The sequence below is a fragment of the Trichoderma reesei genome (assembly GCF_000167675.1).
Source record: "Trichoderma reesei QM6a unplaced genomic scaffold TRIREscaffold_12, whole genome shotgun sequence".
Taxonomy (NCBI): domain Eukaryota; kingdom Fungi; phylum Ascomycota; class Sordariomycetes; order Hypocreales; family Hypocreaceae; genus Trichoderma; species Trichoderma reesei.
Genome location: NW_006711159.1, coordinates 37,194 through 52,667, shown reverse-complemented (window position 1 = coordinate 52,667; position 15,474 = coordinate 37,194). Strand labels below are relative to the sequence as shown.

The following is a 15,474-nucleotide window of genomic DNA, read 5'->3' as shown; positions in this document are numbered from 1 at the left end:
AGTAAAGCTCGATATGACTTGTGTGCTTGTTAGGTATGAATGAAAACTACTGCTATCTATAGGTGTTGTATATTGTGAAATCATCGTAAAGTGAACCCTTTCTCTTCTATTAATCCCCCTTTGCCCTCAGGGTGAGTGAGTTATTACCGAATCGTCCTCGCAGCTTTTCCAAGAACAGGAGAAGAAGCGAAAATAACGAACAGAACAGAGCTGTAAAGAAACGAACAAGACAAAAAAAAACGAATTGAGAATGATGATAAAATTGGCCAATGGAATACAGCCCGCCCACTCAGTAAGGAATTCCGTTGGTCAGCAACTGGAACTGGTCGTAGATGCCCGTGCTGTAGCTCGAATAGCTCTTCTTGATCAGGTCCTTCATGAAGTCGGCAGCCTCGCGCTCCGTCTTGTCCATGACGAAGCGGTCCCTAAAGTTTTGCACGCTCTCTGGCTTGAAGCACGGCAGGCCGCTGTCCATCATGAGCTGCACGATCTGGCTGAGCTTCTCGCAGTACTGCCTGCTGGCGAGGAAGGCCTTGATGCAGAGCTGCTCAAAGGCCTTGAAGCTCTGGTGCTCCGTCGAGCCGCCCATGACGGCCATCATCTCGCTCGTCAGCTTGAAGGGCGCGCGCTCGAACTTGATGCCGCCGGGCGCAATGTCGAAGCAGAAGCCAAAGTCAATGTGCAGGATGTGGCCGGCGTCGTCAATCATGATGTTGCCGTTGTGCCGGTCCTTGAACTGCAGCAAGAAGGAAATGACCGAGTAGGCGGCCATGGACTTGACAAAGTTGCTGCGGGCCTGCTGGAAGCGGAGCGAGTCCTCGTTGCCGTACTTGGACACGAAGTAGTCGTACAGTCCGTTGACGGCCTCGCGGCCGAGCATGTCTCGCGAGATGGAGTTGGGCAGCACCTCGATGACGCCGCAGCCGGGGGCCGTCGCGGTGACGTGGTACGGGAAGACGAAGACGTCGAGGCCGACGTTGTGGAAGATGCCTCGGAAGGCGGCAATCATCTGCAGCGCCAGCACGTCCTGTCGGCAGTCGTCGCCGACCTTGAAGATGCATGACTGCCATATCTCGACGGTGTTGTCCTCGGGCTCCTTGCCTTCTGCCGTTGCCGTGCCCTCCAGCAGCTGGTTCTCTTGCTCGAGCCCGCCCTTGTGCTTCTTGATGCGGAAGGTGGCCATGTAGGGGGCCTTGGCGTGGCTCTGCAGAGGCTTTCCAGACTTGCGGTCGATGCCAATGACGATGCCGTCGGCGTCAATGGGAAGATAGACACCGACGTCGACTTGGATCTTCCGCAGCTCTTCCTCAATCTTCTGCTTCTTCTCTGGCTTCGGCCGTTTGATGTACGGCTTGAGCTTGCCTGAGATACTGGTGACTTCATCGAAGAAGGCAAACTCTCTCTGGTAAAAGTCCCTGTCCTCAGGGGCAAAGCTGTCGACCATCTTGGTCATGATGGCGTCAAGGGTTGGCTTGATAGCGTCAGGGATCTGAGCATCGTCGTCCTTGTACGCGTTGGCCTTCATGTTCCAGATAATCTGGTGTGCAAAGTGCTGAGAAAACTGCGCGGTCTCGAGGATATATCGCTCCACGTAGCCGAGGGTATCGTAACGCAGCGTTTGCACAATTTGAGGCACGTAGAAGAACGTGATGTCCACGGAATGGCTCTCCAGAGCTCGCATGGCGTATTGAATGAGGAAAGGATGATCTCTGTATGCTGGCAGGAAAAGAGTCACGGCAGTGAGCGGATTGACTGGCTCCCAAAACAAGAGATACTGTTACACTTTGATTAGACTTGCCCAACACGCGAAGTAGTGATAAGGAGGAAGGGGTCTTTACCTTTAGCTGATGACCGACATCGTCAGGTAGATGTCCTCCGAGGATGAGCGAAAGGGCTTCAGGCTCAGAAATGGCCTTTTCCGGCATCGCAAGGAGCAGCGATCTGATCTCGCGAGTCAACCGGGGGTAGTGGAATCTCGTCGCCAGCTCAATGGCAATTGCCGGATCTTCAAACCAGGCAGTAGGCACCAGGGGCAGCAGAGCAGCCTCGATCGCAGCCTTGGACGCGCCGTGATGAAGCGTCAAGTGAGCGTGATGCTGGGTGACGGGGCTTATCCACACTGTCAAGCGTGTTTGCTCGTTCTCCAGCAGCAGTTGCAGCAGCTGTTCCTTGGAGCGTAGCGAGTTGACGCCAGACGTGTTGGCTCCAATGGGAGAAACAACTTTCATAGCGGCGAGGACGTCGGAGATGAGGCGAAACTCCGTCTTCAGCTGCACAAGGTTGCTGCCGAACGACCATCTGGGCGAGTTCCTGAACCAGGAGAGCCCGGCTGACAGAATCTTGCCCTTGAGGCGATACTGGGCAGTAGCATTGATGATTGTGCTCCATCGTAGAACCTGTAGACCAAAGAGCACAATCTGCAAACGCAGTTCTCTTGCAAGTGGATGGGACGTGCACTGCTTCACGGCGTCTAGAGTCAAGTCGAGCATGCGAATAAAGATGCGCTGAATGTCGGGGCAGCCAAGCCTGGTAGCGTTGAAGTGGCTGCTGAAGAACTGAAGCAGACGAGCGTGAGGAGACAGAATGTCATGCACCAACTGCCGTCTCTTTGCAAGCATCTCCAGCTCGCTTGGCGCGAATTCCTCCTTGAGGAAGAACGGGTCGGGATGGCTCAAAGCTGGATGGAACAGGCCGACCTTGCGAGAGATACTCAGCTCCCACTGCTGAGCGATGGAGTTGAGCAGCTTGGGCTCCAGCCGTGGATTCTCATTCATAACACCGAGCCACAACGAAACGCCAAGCTTAATGGACTGCTTCGTGAAGAGAGCAAATGGTATGTTTACGAGATAGCGAGCGACGGCCGACTCATCTTTCCCGCCACGGCACAACAGGGCGGCTGCTCGTCTGAGAATCTCGCGAACCTCATTCAGAGACGTGGACTTCTTACTCAGGATTCGAGCCTCGATGTGGGCCAGAGCAGTGGCCGCATTGGCACTCTCAATCACCGTGGTCTGAACAAACGACGACCGGCGATTCATGTTCATAAAGGTGATCAACTCGGATCCTCTGTCCGGCAGCGTTTCACCATAGCGGTACTCCTGGCGAGTTGTATACTGAGCGATCAAGTCAGATGCTGTGTTGAGAGCGGTGTCTCCGACGCGGTCAAGAGACTGCAGCCTGCTATCCGTCGAAGGGATGATGGATCCAACTTCAAGAGCGAAAGATCGACCGAGCGATACATGGCCGTATGCACCGTCGTCTTCGAACTCTGACAAGTATGTCTGGAGAAGGCCCTTGACGTCCAGTGGCGCTAGGTTGATGGCAGTGGTCACCCACGCCTTGGCCTTTCGGTTAAGGGCGTCCAGAGTCCAGCGACGGAAATCATAATCGTCCGATAATTCTAGCGTCACATCGCCAAGTTTGGAAGTGAAGATCGATCGTGGCGTGTAGATGTCGGTCTCAGCCTCCAGGCAGCTCGTCCACAGGAGGGAGAGCAGCTCCAGCAGAGCAAAGAGAGATGTCCTGTGACACAAGGCTGAAGGGACGTCCCTGATGATACGGTCCGCGCAAGCAAATGCAGCCTGTTGGACTCGCTCAATGCGATGACAACAGTTGCGGAAGATGGAGACAAGCTGAGTAGCGGCGTATTGCGAGGAGAAGCTTGGGTCGATGCCGGCGAGCGTCTTCTTCAAGTATTTGTCAACGACAGCAGCAGCAATTCCCTCCATTGTGCTGCTGACGTCTCCCTTGCGCATGGCCGGCTCCAAGAAGTACGTCAGAGCCTTGGTGCAGTCGCCGGCGTCGGCGCGGAGACTCTCAACCAGGTAGGCAGCCTGAAGGAAGATGACCTTTCGGTAGCTGAGGCTCTTAATGTCAGCTGCCTTTGAGGGTACGAGCTCGCTGAGAAGCTTCTTCTGCATCGCCTCTCGGTCGTTGCTGTGTCCTCTTCTCAGGATAGTATTGAGTTCGATGTCGCTCTCGACTTGCTCACTGCGCGAGCTCGCCACCAGCGCGGGAGAGTGCACGGCAATCATGCGAAGCTCATCGATGTACTTCTTGCCGCGCTCAGTAGTGGTCATAAAGCCGTGTACAACAATATTGAACCATGCGTCTCTCAGAAGACTATACGAGTCATCGTTCGCCAGAGGCTCCGAGGCAAGATCATTGCTGGCCATGAAGACAGCGAGAGGATGGAGTAGCTCGCCAATCTCTAGAGCAGCCAACTGTACGTCGGAATCCTTGGTTTGCCCGGATGCGTGAGCGTCTCCGAGGGAAATGATGCTGTCCAGCAGATGCTCCCAGTAGATGTCGAACAAGGGAGAATCCCGACGCAGGCGAGCAGAGATGTGAGCACGAGCTCTCTTGACTGAACCCAGAAGGAAGTCCTTCTTCTCCACCACACCAATGTGGCATATCTTCGAGTAGAGCTTGAGGAGAGAGCGGAATTCCAGTTGGCCTCCACTAAGGGCCAGCGTAGCGGCGCCGGCGATGACTTGAGTGTCTACACTGACGTTGACCTTGTCCAACTTCTGCAGCAGCATAGACTGAGCGAGAGCAGTAATCTTCTCATCATCGCATGCTGCTGCGATGCCGCATATCGCCTGGACAACGTTGCCGTAGATGATGGCCGTTTCTTCCTCGCCGTTCATCTGCAGAGAAATGGCGCTCCCCGTAGAATGCCTGTTAGCATACACAGGAACCAAGTTCGCCTCGCCAGCGGTGCCGTTGGCCTGCAGTGCGATGGCTGCATCTGAGCCGGGACTCAGCACGTTGCCCAATGTATATAGAGTGCTGATGACTGCGTCTTTAGAGAGCAGCTTCAGGACATATGCCAGACTCTTCGATGCTACCGCGACAGTGGTGCCCTGGGGTACAGTCTGGACGAGGAAACGGGGCAGCACGCGGCTGACGGTCGATGAGAATGCGGGAGCTATGCGACAGCTCAGAGCCAGGCACTGCAAAACAGTGGATGCCAATGTTTCATCGGTCATCTGCAGAGGGTCTTCCAGTGCCTCCTGAAGCCAAGTAGTGAGAACATCCGCATCCGCAATCTCCTCGTTCAGCAAAGCACAGTTCAGGTACGTGATCATGGCACCGGATTTGACTGCAAAGGCGAGCTGTTGCTGGGAGTGAGCTCCGAGCCGTACGAAATCCGCACCGGCCTCAATGTAGTGCATCTGCTCTATAGCAAGGCCGGTATACGTCTCGACTGAGCTGGTATCGGCCTCTGCATCTAGACTCGAGCCGGCTTTTGGGTTGCCGTCCTTGGACATGAGAATATCCAGGATGTGGGTAGTGCGAAGGCGCGCACCATCCGCGACCATCAAAGAACTGCTCGCCAAGACGAGCCACATAAAGCTGCGCTGCAGCAGCATGGCCCCAAGGGGCCTCCCCGCGGCAGCATAGTGGCGCAGATGCCTCTTCCACTCCTTGACGTCTCTGTCTGAGCTCAGGGAGTTGCGGATGGTGGAGATTGCGGTCTCGACTGCAACCAGGAAAGGTTCAGAGAGGAGCTGTCGGATTTTCTGTACAAGGTATAGTCGACCGTCTACTCTCCAGAAATCTGCCTGGGCGGATACAGCATCGAGGAAGCCAACGAGCGCAAGAGCAACGGTAGCGGTGCGAATCGCATCGTCCAGATGGGGGTTCTCAGGATCACCAACGTGTGGCGATAGCACGTTTTCGGCCACCTTGATGCAGTCGTTGGCAAAGTGCCAGATGCCATTGGATATTTCCTCGTGAAGCTCGCGATGATTGATTCCAAGCGACAACAACGCGGCCGTAACGTGGAAGGCGAGAGACTCTGTCGGAGACGGTTCGATCTTGCGGAAGAAGGGCGATGGCACAAACACTTGGGTATGGATGTCGAGCATGTAAGGTATCAGTCTATAAGAGAGCTTCTGGGCACTCTGGCTGGATTGGATATTCGGCGCCGTCTTGCAGAGCGCAAGAAGCACTTCGAACTCGCGAATGGACTATATAATAAGTATACTTGGTTAGCTCCTGGCCTTCGCCTCCCATCGTGTAAGCCGAGATGCGAGAGGTTTGCTGACCATGGGGACGATCCCCAGAGAGCCGTTTGGCTTTGCGTCGTGTCCGGACCGGCCATGTTCGCCTCCCCGTGCTCCAGCATGGCACGCCTTGTACAGTCGATCGAGGTCTGATTTGTCCGTCGAGGTCGCAGAGCTGGCCGCCGAGAGCGCCGCAATCTTCTCCAGCGCTCTGGCGCGGATGTCGCGCGTCATGGCCGCAGTTCCCGGTGTCGCAGAGCTGTGATTCAGCACGACTGGGTGATGGTTCAGCTTCCTTCAGCTTCCACAGAGCAGCGCAGACGAGTTTCCGCAACGCCCGAGTGGAAAATGGCGACCAACGCGGAGTGACGGAGATGCGATCCTTTTCTCGCTCCCACCTGGTATTAAGGGGTGGTCACTGACCAGAGGCAATCAGGCTGCTTAGTCATCGGAGCTACCCCCCCAGTTCCAGGCCTAAGCAAGGCTCCCACTTGACGCGTGCATGCTGTTGCGATATAGCATCAAAGACCCAACGTCAGGCCATCGTCTGCTACCATCAACCTCTTCTCCCGTCAACGAAGCTCCGGAAAAGCACCGTCGAAACACCGCAAAGATGGCCGCCATGTTCAGCCAAAACCCGCTCATGAACGGGCCCAACTATTCCTTCTCAGATGTGCCCAAGACGGCCCACGGCGAGCCTCGACAGCACCGCTTCAACCCGTAAGTCATCCAGCTTCACCTCGGAGCCTGCTTGTTTGCAGTCCATTGACCCCATCAACTGCAGCTACTCCGACAATGGCGGCTCTACGCTGGCCATCTCCGGCGCCGACTTTACCATCATGGCGGGCGATACCCGTCACACCAGCGGCTACAGCATCAACTCCCGGATGGCTCCCAAGGTCTTCAAGATCGGTGGCACCACTGCCACCCAGGAAGATGCCACCATCGTCCTGTCTGTCTGTGGATTTGCCGCAGACGGCGAGGCCCTGCGCGATCGTCTGGACACCGTCTGCAAGATCTACCGCTACCGACACGGCAAGCCCATGTCGCTCAACGCCTGTGCTAAGCGGCTGTCTACCATCCTCTACCAGAAGCGATTCTTCCCATACTATACGCATGCCATGCTCGGTGGTCTTGACGAGGAGGGCAAGGGTGCAGTCTACTCCTACGACCCGGTTGGAAGCTACGAGCGAGAGCAGTGCCGAGCTGGCGGTGCTGCGGGCAGTTTGATCATGCCCTTCTTGGACAACCAGGTCAACTTCAAGAACCAGTACATCCCCGGCAGCGGAGAGGGCCACGAACTGAAGGAGAGGGAGCGTCGCCCCTTGACAAGGCCAGAGGTTGAGACTCTTGTCAAGGATGCCTTTGACGGCGCTGTGGAGCGTCACATTGAGGTCGGCGATTCTCTGCAGATGCTGATTATCACAAAAGACGGCATCGAGGAGGTCTTCCTGCCTCTAAAGAAGGATTAGATTATGAAGCCTGTTCTATGTCTCTTGTTTTGGAATGCATAACGATGTACATTAGCCGTTCAATTCTGAACGCTCAAGAAGCCTCATCTGGACGCACCCTGGACGTTTCAACCCCATGTGACCGTGATGTCTCTTGACAAGTCCGCTTCACGATACCTGTACTTGTAGCCACGCAGCCCTGCATCCCCGATGGCATTACCCACACACATCTACTTGGATCTACGACAATGACTGCAGGGTTAGAGGCGGTGTGTATTTTTGTACGGAACGAGGATTGATGCTTTGGAGCAAGAGCCTGTACGCTGGCGGCATCCCAGTGCTACAGCCGCCCATTCTGCCCTTCTTCGAGGCGCCGAGTCCTTGCAGCCGGCTCTGCAAGGATTCAGAGCAGGGAGACTCGGGACCGAGCATCCGTCAGCCACCTGGTCTGATTTCCTTCAACCCTGCGTAATGAGTGGTTGGTGAAAGCTTTCTCGCCAGTGCCGGATACTTGTCATCGAGAAGCCCCGGTTGGACGGCTGGCCAAGGCAACTCGGCCAATCCCACGAGAGAGAAGAAGCTGCAGACGAGCTGACTTCGTCAGTCTCAACGACGCCTTCAGCCAACTCAGATGAAGCTGATACAGATATCTGGACGCGAGCCGAAGTCAACCTCGGATAGACGAAGATTGTCTCGCCCCGTTTCGATGTTCAGGTGATGAGATACTGCCTAGGATCGAGATGCAGCGGCAACCTCGTATACCTACATGGATGTAAGTCTGCGTCATCTCTCAAGTGAAGGTTGTCTGAAACTAGAGTGCTGTTCTGCGACAACTCGTAAGGGAACAGCTCCCCAACCATGCGTTTGCATTGCATTCTCATCGCAAATCTGATCCATTTGGGCCTTTACACTCCCTTAGAAAAGAGACGGTGAGGAACTTGAGGCTATTCCGCAAGATGTGGCTCGACACCCCGTGTTTGGGAGTCTGTGCCCACAAGCTGGAAGCTTTGTCAAGCTAGAATGGCACTTCAGGAGCGACGCAGCTTAGGCTCAACAATATCAGATATCAGATATCGGAGGCCGATGCTTGCCTTGTATGCAAGAAGCGATAATGCAATTGGTGCGGCTGCATAGGGTCCATCAATGATGGTGTTATGCATCTGTAAGGTAAAGGCTAGGAAGCATGCCTTGTAGACACCTTCATTGCTTAGGAAGAGCGTACAGCTCATCTCGGAGGCAAAGACAGCGCGTTGTGAGAACTGTTGAGAATTGTGGACCACTTGTCCTGAGGCAAATTGGTCCTATGTCGAAGCACTATGGTTCGGTATGAACATATGCCCCCAAGTCGGCTCTAGAGGCTGGAGGAATCGATGATCAGGATGCTTGACCTATACATTCTCACATAGGTAGCCTGGCGCCATGTCCTATCAGGATCATCGCCCAGATGAGTTAGTACTCGTATGCAGAGCCGAGTTTGTGATAGTTTCCAGGGCTTGAAGGCCACCCCGTCCCAACAAGGCCTTCTCGGAAGCACTACGTCCCGAATCGCTTCTCACTGCGTGGCTCCCCCCCATTGAACGTGATGGCGAAAAAGCAAGGATCCAGCCCTACCACGATTACGTGGCAAGCAGCAGACGTCGCTCCGAAACACGTGGTGAGAGCTCCCTGGGCCATCATGGCGGAGGCACCGGCCGAAGTCTCGCGGGTGCGGCGGCCAATGCAGTTCCGCATGCCTCCCTTGCCTCCAATGCCGCAGCAGGAGGGCCATGTCAACATCAAATGGCGGGGTATCCTCCAGAAGATGCCATTGAGCCCCCCTCTGGCGCATTTTAGAGGTCGAGTACCTGTACAAACAGACTGAGAGGCCATACCTAGGTAGCAGAGGGGCTTCCCATCCTCAGTGCACGCATATCCGTAGGGACAACTGCAGCGTGTGCATCGAGCGTCCCCATCAGCGCAGTGTAGCAATCGCGAGGCGCAGCCTGTCGGCCATCCAATGAAAGTCATATCTCGAACACATCGCTCATTTGGCACTAGGCGCTTGGAGAAGGGATATACAAGCCCTGAGGCAGGTATGGATAGCATTTTACTAGGCGGATTTGCTACTCGCAGTGTGATCGCACTCGTACCGACGAGCTGAGCTGGCAATGCAGCCACTGTGGCGTGCAAGATGGGTATTCGCCTTCAGCTTCTCTCGGCACGCTTGAGAGCTCGGCGTATGAAAAAGGCGTTCCTGGATGGTCTTATCCGCGTTGGTCAACATGGCGATCGACCGTTCGCGCCTACGTGCTGTCAAAGCAGCCTTGTGCTGCGTTTCGAAGGCTGTCGGACCCGGGCGAAGCTGCAACTGCGAACTTTTCGCCACCGCAGGAGTCGAGCTGCGACTGAGCGCGAGAGGTTTTGTCGATCTAAAAGTGACGAGTAACTGGTCCAGGCGAGGGTGCCCTCTGAAGGAGTAAAGAAGAAAATCAATCAGTAATGATTCAGCCGGCAGCGATGGAAAGTGAGCCTACTAAGGTACTTTCGTACACTCTCCGTCGATGGGCCGAGACATGCCGGAAGCCATGTACATTCTGTAGGGACCCCAGCGATCAGGGCAATGAGACACGAGCATCTGCAATCGGATGGAAGTGATCGCGAGTTAGTGGCGTCATTGAGTCGCTTCAGTCCTCAGTCCGAGGCTGTGGTCCCAGGCAGCTTCTGACCCGAGCGTGATGCAGATCGTGTAATTGGGACGACAGGAGGTGGAAAGGAGACAGAGGGCAGACGAGGCTGGAGCAAAGTCGACAAGCTACGTCACACAATGCGGGGAGTATGTAATCGAATTCAGAGATGGATGCAAGATGCTTGACAGAGGACAAATCTGTGAATGTCTGCAGAGGCCAGGCCAGCACCTGTCAGGCAGCTTGACGGCCAAGCAGGTTTGCCGTACTCGCACTTGGGTACGAGTATGTCGTCATTGCCCGCGCCAGCTGCGATGAGATGCAGGTGCTACCTGGCGTAGTTCCTGCCTTGTACATACTATTACATACCGCAGAGCGCGCGAGGAGCAGGTGCGGTTTATACCAAGCCAGGCAAGATCGGCGCTCTTGCAGCAGCAAGCTGGATAAGCGTCCACGATAACAGCTGGCAGCCCCAGCCTTGTCTCCTCTTGCTCCTCCAACTGCCACCGTCACCGTCACCGTCACTCTACCTTGGAAGCAGAAGCACGGATCGAAGACAGTCTGTCTGCTGCGTACAGACACAGATGGGATTGTCCGCATGGCGACGCAGATGCAGCAGCGCGGTCATGCGCATCCGCTAATGCACACACACACCACGGACGGCTGCCGGCCCTGCAGCCCTGGAACTGGCGCGCGTCTCCACGTCGGATTTACTCAGTCTGGTCTGGTGGTACTACGACTGCCCTGTGCACCGCGACAAACCTCTACCGCGAAGCCACGGATCGCGCCTTTGGAAGCCGTGCGTTTTCCGGAATGGCCTGGTACCGGAGCATCACGTCCGCCCCTCTTCTCGACTTGCTGTGGGAAAAAAAGGCACGAAAACAATGCCCCTTGCGGAGTAGCGGTTTGCGAACTACTCGGACTATAGCACTGCTAGGCCAGGTACGCAGTACCTGCAAGCGGACACTCCTGCTTACGATGACATGCCGAGTGTGGACGGACCACCAAGTACTTGTACTCGGGGAAACACGTTCCTGGATGTTGGTTGTGGAGTTGGAGATGGAGATGGCTATGGAGATGGCTATGGATGCAAGAACGGGTATGGGCTGCGCTACGCGTCGGCCGGCCGTGGGCACAGCTTAAACGAGGGGTCAAGGTTTGGCGAGAACCTGCTTTTTTCGCCCCGTCGGCTTTGGTGCCTCTGACTTCATAGCCAGGGTCCAGCTCAAGGGTCCAAGCCAGGGTGGCGGTGTTCGCGGGGAAGGCGCCTCAGGGAATCCCGCCCTCTGTGGCCTCGGAGACCTTGCCGATTACTGAGTACTATCAGTGTAGGGCATGACTGGGAAATCGGAAGATTTTGGTCCAGCGCAGGTGCCGGCCTTGGCTTGTGACAGCTGGAGGGCGAGCAAGTCGGCTGCCCCAGGCGCTGTCGTTTGAGGCGAGCGCAGCAACGGCCCGCGATGCAAGGACGGGCTCAGTTGCCGGCCGATGGGGAACTGTGCAAATTCCGATACGGACGGCATCGAGAATTCCAAAAACCAGCATTTCCCCATGCCCGCTATCAACTGAGGCATGGCAAGGCGTCCATGCCCCTCCCGCAGGCCAATGCCATGGTGTGCGACCAGCCCAGGCGGTCAATTAAGGAATTTTTAGGTCGCGGGATGGGCTTCACACCCTTGCGTCAAGGAGGCTTGGCCGCGAAGGTACAAGGCCGGGACGTGAGAAGGGGTGGACCGGCAGCAGCAGAGATGGAAAGTGATCGACGGATACTGGACCGCGAACCAACAACTCGCCCATTGCTGGGCGCTGCTTTCAACGCGCCAGACGCCGTCGTCAAGCATCACCTCTCATAGCACTGCGTCAATGCAGATCCTGCTTGTTGCTGACGCTGTCACAAGCGCCCTCCGGAGCCTAGCGGACGCGGGAGCCGTTGATTCTCTGGACGAGGCAGCGACCGGCACGGATTGCAGAGGACCCGGGCGAATTGGAAGTGGGCTGCACCCCTAGCCCTGCCTTGCGCATGCGTACGAGTACATGTACCCATGGCTTGTGATGGATGCCGGGACCAGGAGGAAGGAAGGAGAAAGACGGAGAATTGAGATTTGCACGGCAGCTCGTCACCAAAATGTGAAGCTATTCGGGAGCCCGTCCCAGAGCGATACTACGCCTTGTCGATCCGAGCCACAATCACGCTATATGGGCAAACTATCCATCGGTGGATGCGAAAGGGGGGCCTTCGTTTCATGTCCCTTCATATGCGCACTCAATTGAGTTGGCTTTCACGGCCAATGCTAGGCCCCAAGCGTGCCGCGCCATGTGTATTTGGATGAGGAGAGAAGGCGAAAACTGGATCAAGGCCACGACCCGGACACCGCTGAAGCTATCTGATACTATACCGCGGGCTTTACGTTTTTTAGACCGACCGAGGCGCCGACCCCGTTTCGGTGAACCCGTGGCTGCCAATTGATGTGGAGAGCTGCTCCAGGCCTGCTTTGCTTCTGCGATTCTGCGATTCTGCCAGTCTGCCAGTCTCTATACAGCGAGTCTTCAGCAGCCGATTGCCCCGAAAATAGTTGGAACACGTAGCCCAGGTTGACGGATGGGTGGTGTGAAGAGGCTGACGACGCTGAACTGGCGGCATCACATTACACAGAAGGCTAGCGCCGACTGAGACGAAGCAGAGCTTCATCTTGACTGATGACAGAGTGATGCTTTTCGTCTGCTCCGTCTACTATGGCTAGCCACGGATCGTGACATAGGTCTGCGGTGGCGAACAAGGGAAAAAGCCACATGCGGTTCCCGGTTTCCGGTTTGTTTTAACCTCGTGCGACTGAGGCGTCTGATTTCGCAAGGGCTGCCCACCCGCCCGCCACACTTCCAGATGTTAGTTCCAGGGTTCAGTTCGCAGCTAGTAGCTGGCCAACCGGCGTCCGACTTTTTGCTTGTCTGTACATACAGAGTCAGCAAGCAACAGGTCTGTACCTATCACTCATTGATGCTATCCATGTGGCGACATCTTTGCTGTCTGCTTGCCCCTGCCGGTTTCTTGCGCGCTCCGTTCTCCATGGCTAGCTCCATCCTTGTCTACACGCCCCCAAGCGCCAATGGTCGGTCCCTCACACGGCGCCTCCTGACAGCTATGCCGTATGATTTACGCCCGTCCTGATCTTCATGCTGGGAGACGAGGTGTATGTATAGGCAACTCCGATTCTAGGTACGGAGTAGCCAAGCTATCTACTCACGTCGACTACCGGCCTAGGTACCAAGGCCATTAGCACGTGTAGGTAGGTCGTCGCTTGTCAAGCCCAACGCCACCTCGTTGAGAATCCATATCCATTGCAAAGAATTCATGCGGATAAGCCACTTAGCTTTCTACATGTTCCCTGCTGACGAAGCCACAGAAGGTTTGCACTGGTAATGTTGGCAGCTCTGTGCCTTGGCCATGTTTAGTCTGACCAGGGGCTATGCAAATCTCCGCTTCCACAGTCGATTCGGTCTAGACATTGGTCGACCACCAGGTCAAGGTAGGGTTGTTCAGGCCAAGTACAAGTACGAGGTACCCCGATACGTCCTGAAAACCCAAGAGCTTCCTGCTCGTGGCTCGTGCTTTTGCTTGTACTTTCAACCTAAGCTACCTACCACTGTGGCGGAAGCCTGTGATACCGCCGGGTCCCCCATAGCGGCGATATCTTCAGCTACATACAAGGCAACTTTCTGGCGTTAAGCCGTTTGAAACAAACAGGGAACCATCTTCGAATCAGGCACCGTGCTATGCGGTTGTCATTTCTCTGGAGAGACGCTTGCTTGGAATACACCCCCCCTGGCCTGACACCCCGACTGGACGAATCAGGCAGGGCAACTGTAGCTCTGGAGCCCGAGTTGCCTCTTTTCTTCTTCGATTCGTCGCCCCTGGTATAGCCGGATCGTCGTTGTCGGTCGGTATATCCAGCTGTACGAGCAGAGATTGGTCGAGATCTTCTCCAGCCCTTGATCTTCATTGGGCTTGCCCGAGGTCGACGACCCATCCACCATCCTCCCCTCGACGGTGACTTGCAAGGCTGCATTTCTAGGCGCCATCGCCTACTTACCGCGAGACCCATCGTTCGCTTGCTGCTCATGAGGTTTCCTGACTGGTGAGTGGTGAATCTGAGAGCCCGGCCGCTGCTCACCGACAGGGTGTAAACAATTTTAGCACTGACTTGTCGTGCAATGATCCGCAGGCGTGAGCAGCAAAGGGTGTGAAGCGAACGATTAGCTCCGTTGCTCCCTTTTCCTTCCAATCCAAAGCTACGACCTACCCGAGCAAGCTGAGCCGCCGCCCAAGGAGACGCAACTCTTGCAACTGGTACGTGAGTTTGACCCGGCTCTCTGGCACGATCTGACATGGCTTGCAGCCAGCGTCGAATCAGTCACCCGCCATCGACCGTTCTGGCTATCAAGTCAGGCTGCTTTCTAGAACGAACCGACAACCGGCCTTCAGAGTTGACTCTTTCAACCTAGCGGCACAGAGCTGCTGCCAGTCATCATCAGATTCTACCACCAAAGTGGGTTCTCCAAGAGGGAACTGCCGGCTCTGGGCTGTCCAACTTGTGCATTATCTCCCCCCCCAAAAAGGACAGAAACCCCTATAGGGTATTGTCACCCCTGCTACAGGCACAATCACTCCTACAGCAGTCGCATAAGGTGCATTATCCGAGTCACTGATTTCCCCAGACCGGGCTGGCCCTTCCTTGTCGCTCCGCCCCGGAGGCAAATCGTTTTCTTCTGCACCCCTGAGGGCATTTAGCTCTGCTTCACGTCACCTGTAAAGTCAGCAGCCCTACTGTCAACGCCGGTGACACTTGGACTCTACCATCCGGAGACGGACTCTAATTGCCACTGCCTCGAGATCCGGGAGCAGTGGTGTAGGTTTCCTCTCTAGTTGACCGCGTCCTTCGGCGGGCTTTTCATTCGTGGCGAACGTTAGGCTCTCTCACTCTCTCTCCCCTCTGGGGGTTATGCAAAGATACAGCTCCTTGCATATGAAAACTTCGGGCCTTATCCGCATTTGAGGCTTCGACGAGATAATCTGAGCTAGACACCAGATTATTCAGCTCAGCTCTTTGGACACACAACTCTCCCCTACCCAACCCCCTTGTAGCCGGCTCACCAAAACAAAAAAATTGCTCGAGCTGGTGGACTCAAATATCCAGCACATCCAGACCAGCCTAGACCCTCGCTCAGCACTCACCCTTTTCAATGGGTGACGATTCAGCTCCCTCCGACGCTGTGATGGGGACCGTCGAGCCCATCGTGCCGGACGGGACAACCAAGGGGCGTGCATTGCCTCAAGGTCAGGACCAGGAGCGA

At 55.6% G+C, this 15,474-nt stretch overlaps 2 protein-coding genes across 2 annotated transcripts; one reads left to right on the top strand and one right to left on the bottom strand.

Moving 5' to 3' along the window:
* Positions 1 to 289: 289 nt before the first annotated feature.
* On the bottom strand, positions 290 to 6,245 carry TRIREDRAFT_63347 (phosphatidylinositol-4-kinase; the record flags this gene model as incomplete). Its single annotated transcript, XM_006966179.1, has 4 exons — positions 290 to 1,774; positions 1,839 to 2,960; positions 3,018 to 5,975; positions 6,063 to 6,245. 4 exons carry the CDS (start codon positions 6,243 to 6,245, stop codon positions 290 to 292), a joined length of 5,748 nt encoding a protein of 1,915 aa, XP_006966241.1.
* Positions 6,246 to 6,624: 379 nt separating this feature from the next.
* On the top strand, positions 6,625 to 7,533 carry TRIREDRAFT_78882 (proteosome beta subunit protease; the record flags this gene model as incomplete). Its single annotated transcript, XM_006966302.1, has 2 exons — positions 6,625 to 6,731; positions 6,796 to 7,533. 2 exons carry the CDS (start codon positions 6,625 to 6,627, stop codon positions 7,481 to 7,483), a joined length of 795 nt encoding a protein of 264 aa, XP_006966364.1. The 3' UTR covers positions 7,484 to 7,533.
* Between the last annotated feature and the right edge of the window lie 7,941 nt (positions 7,534 to 15,474).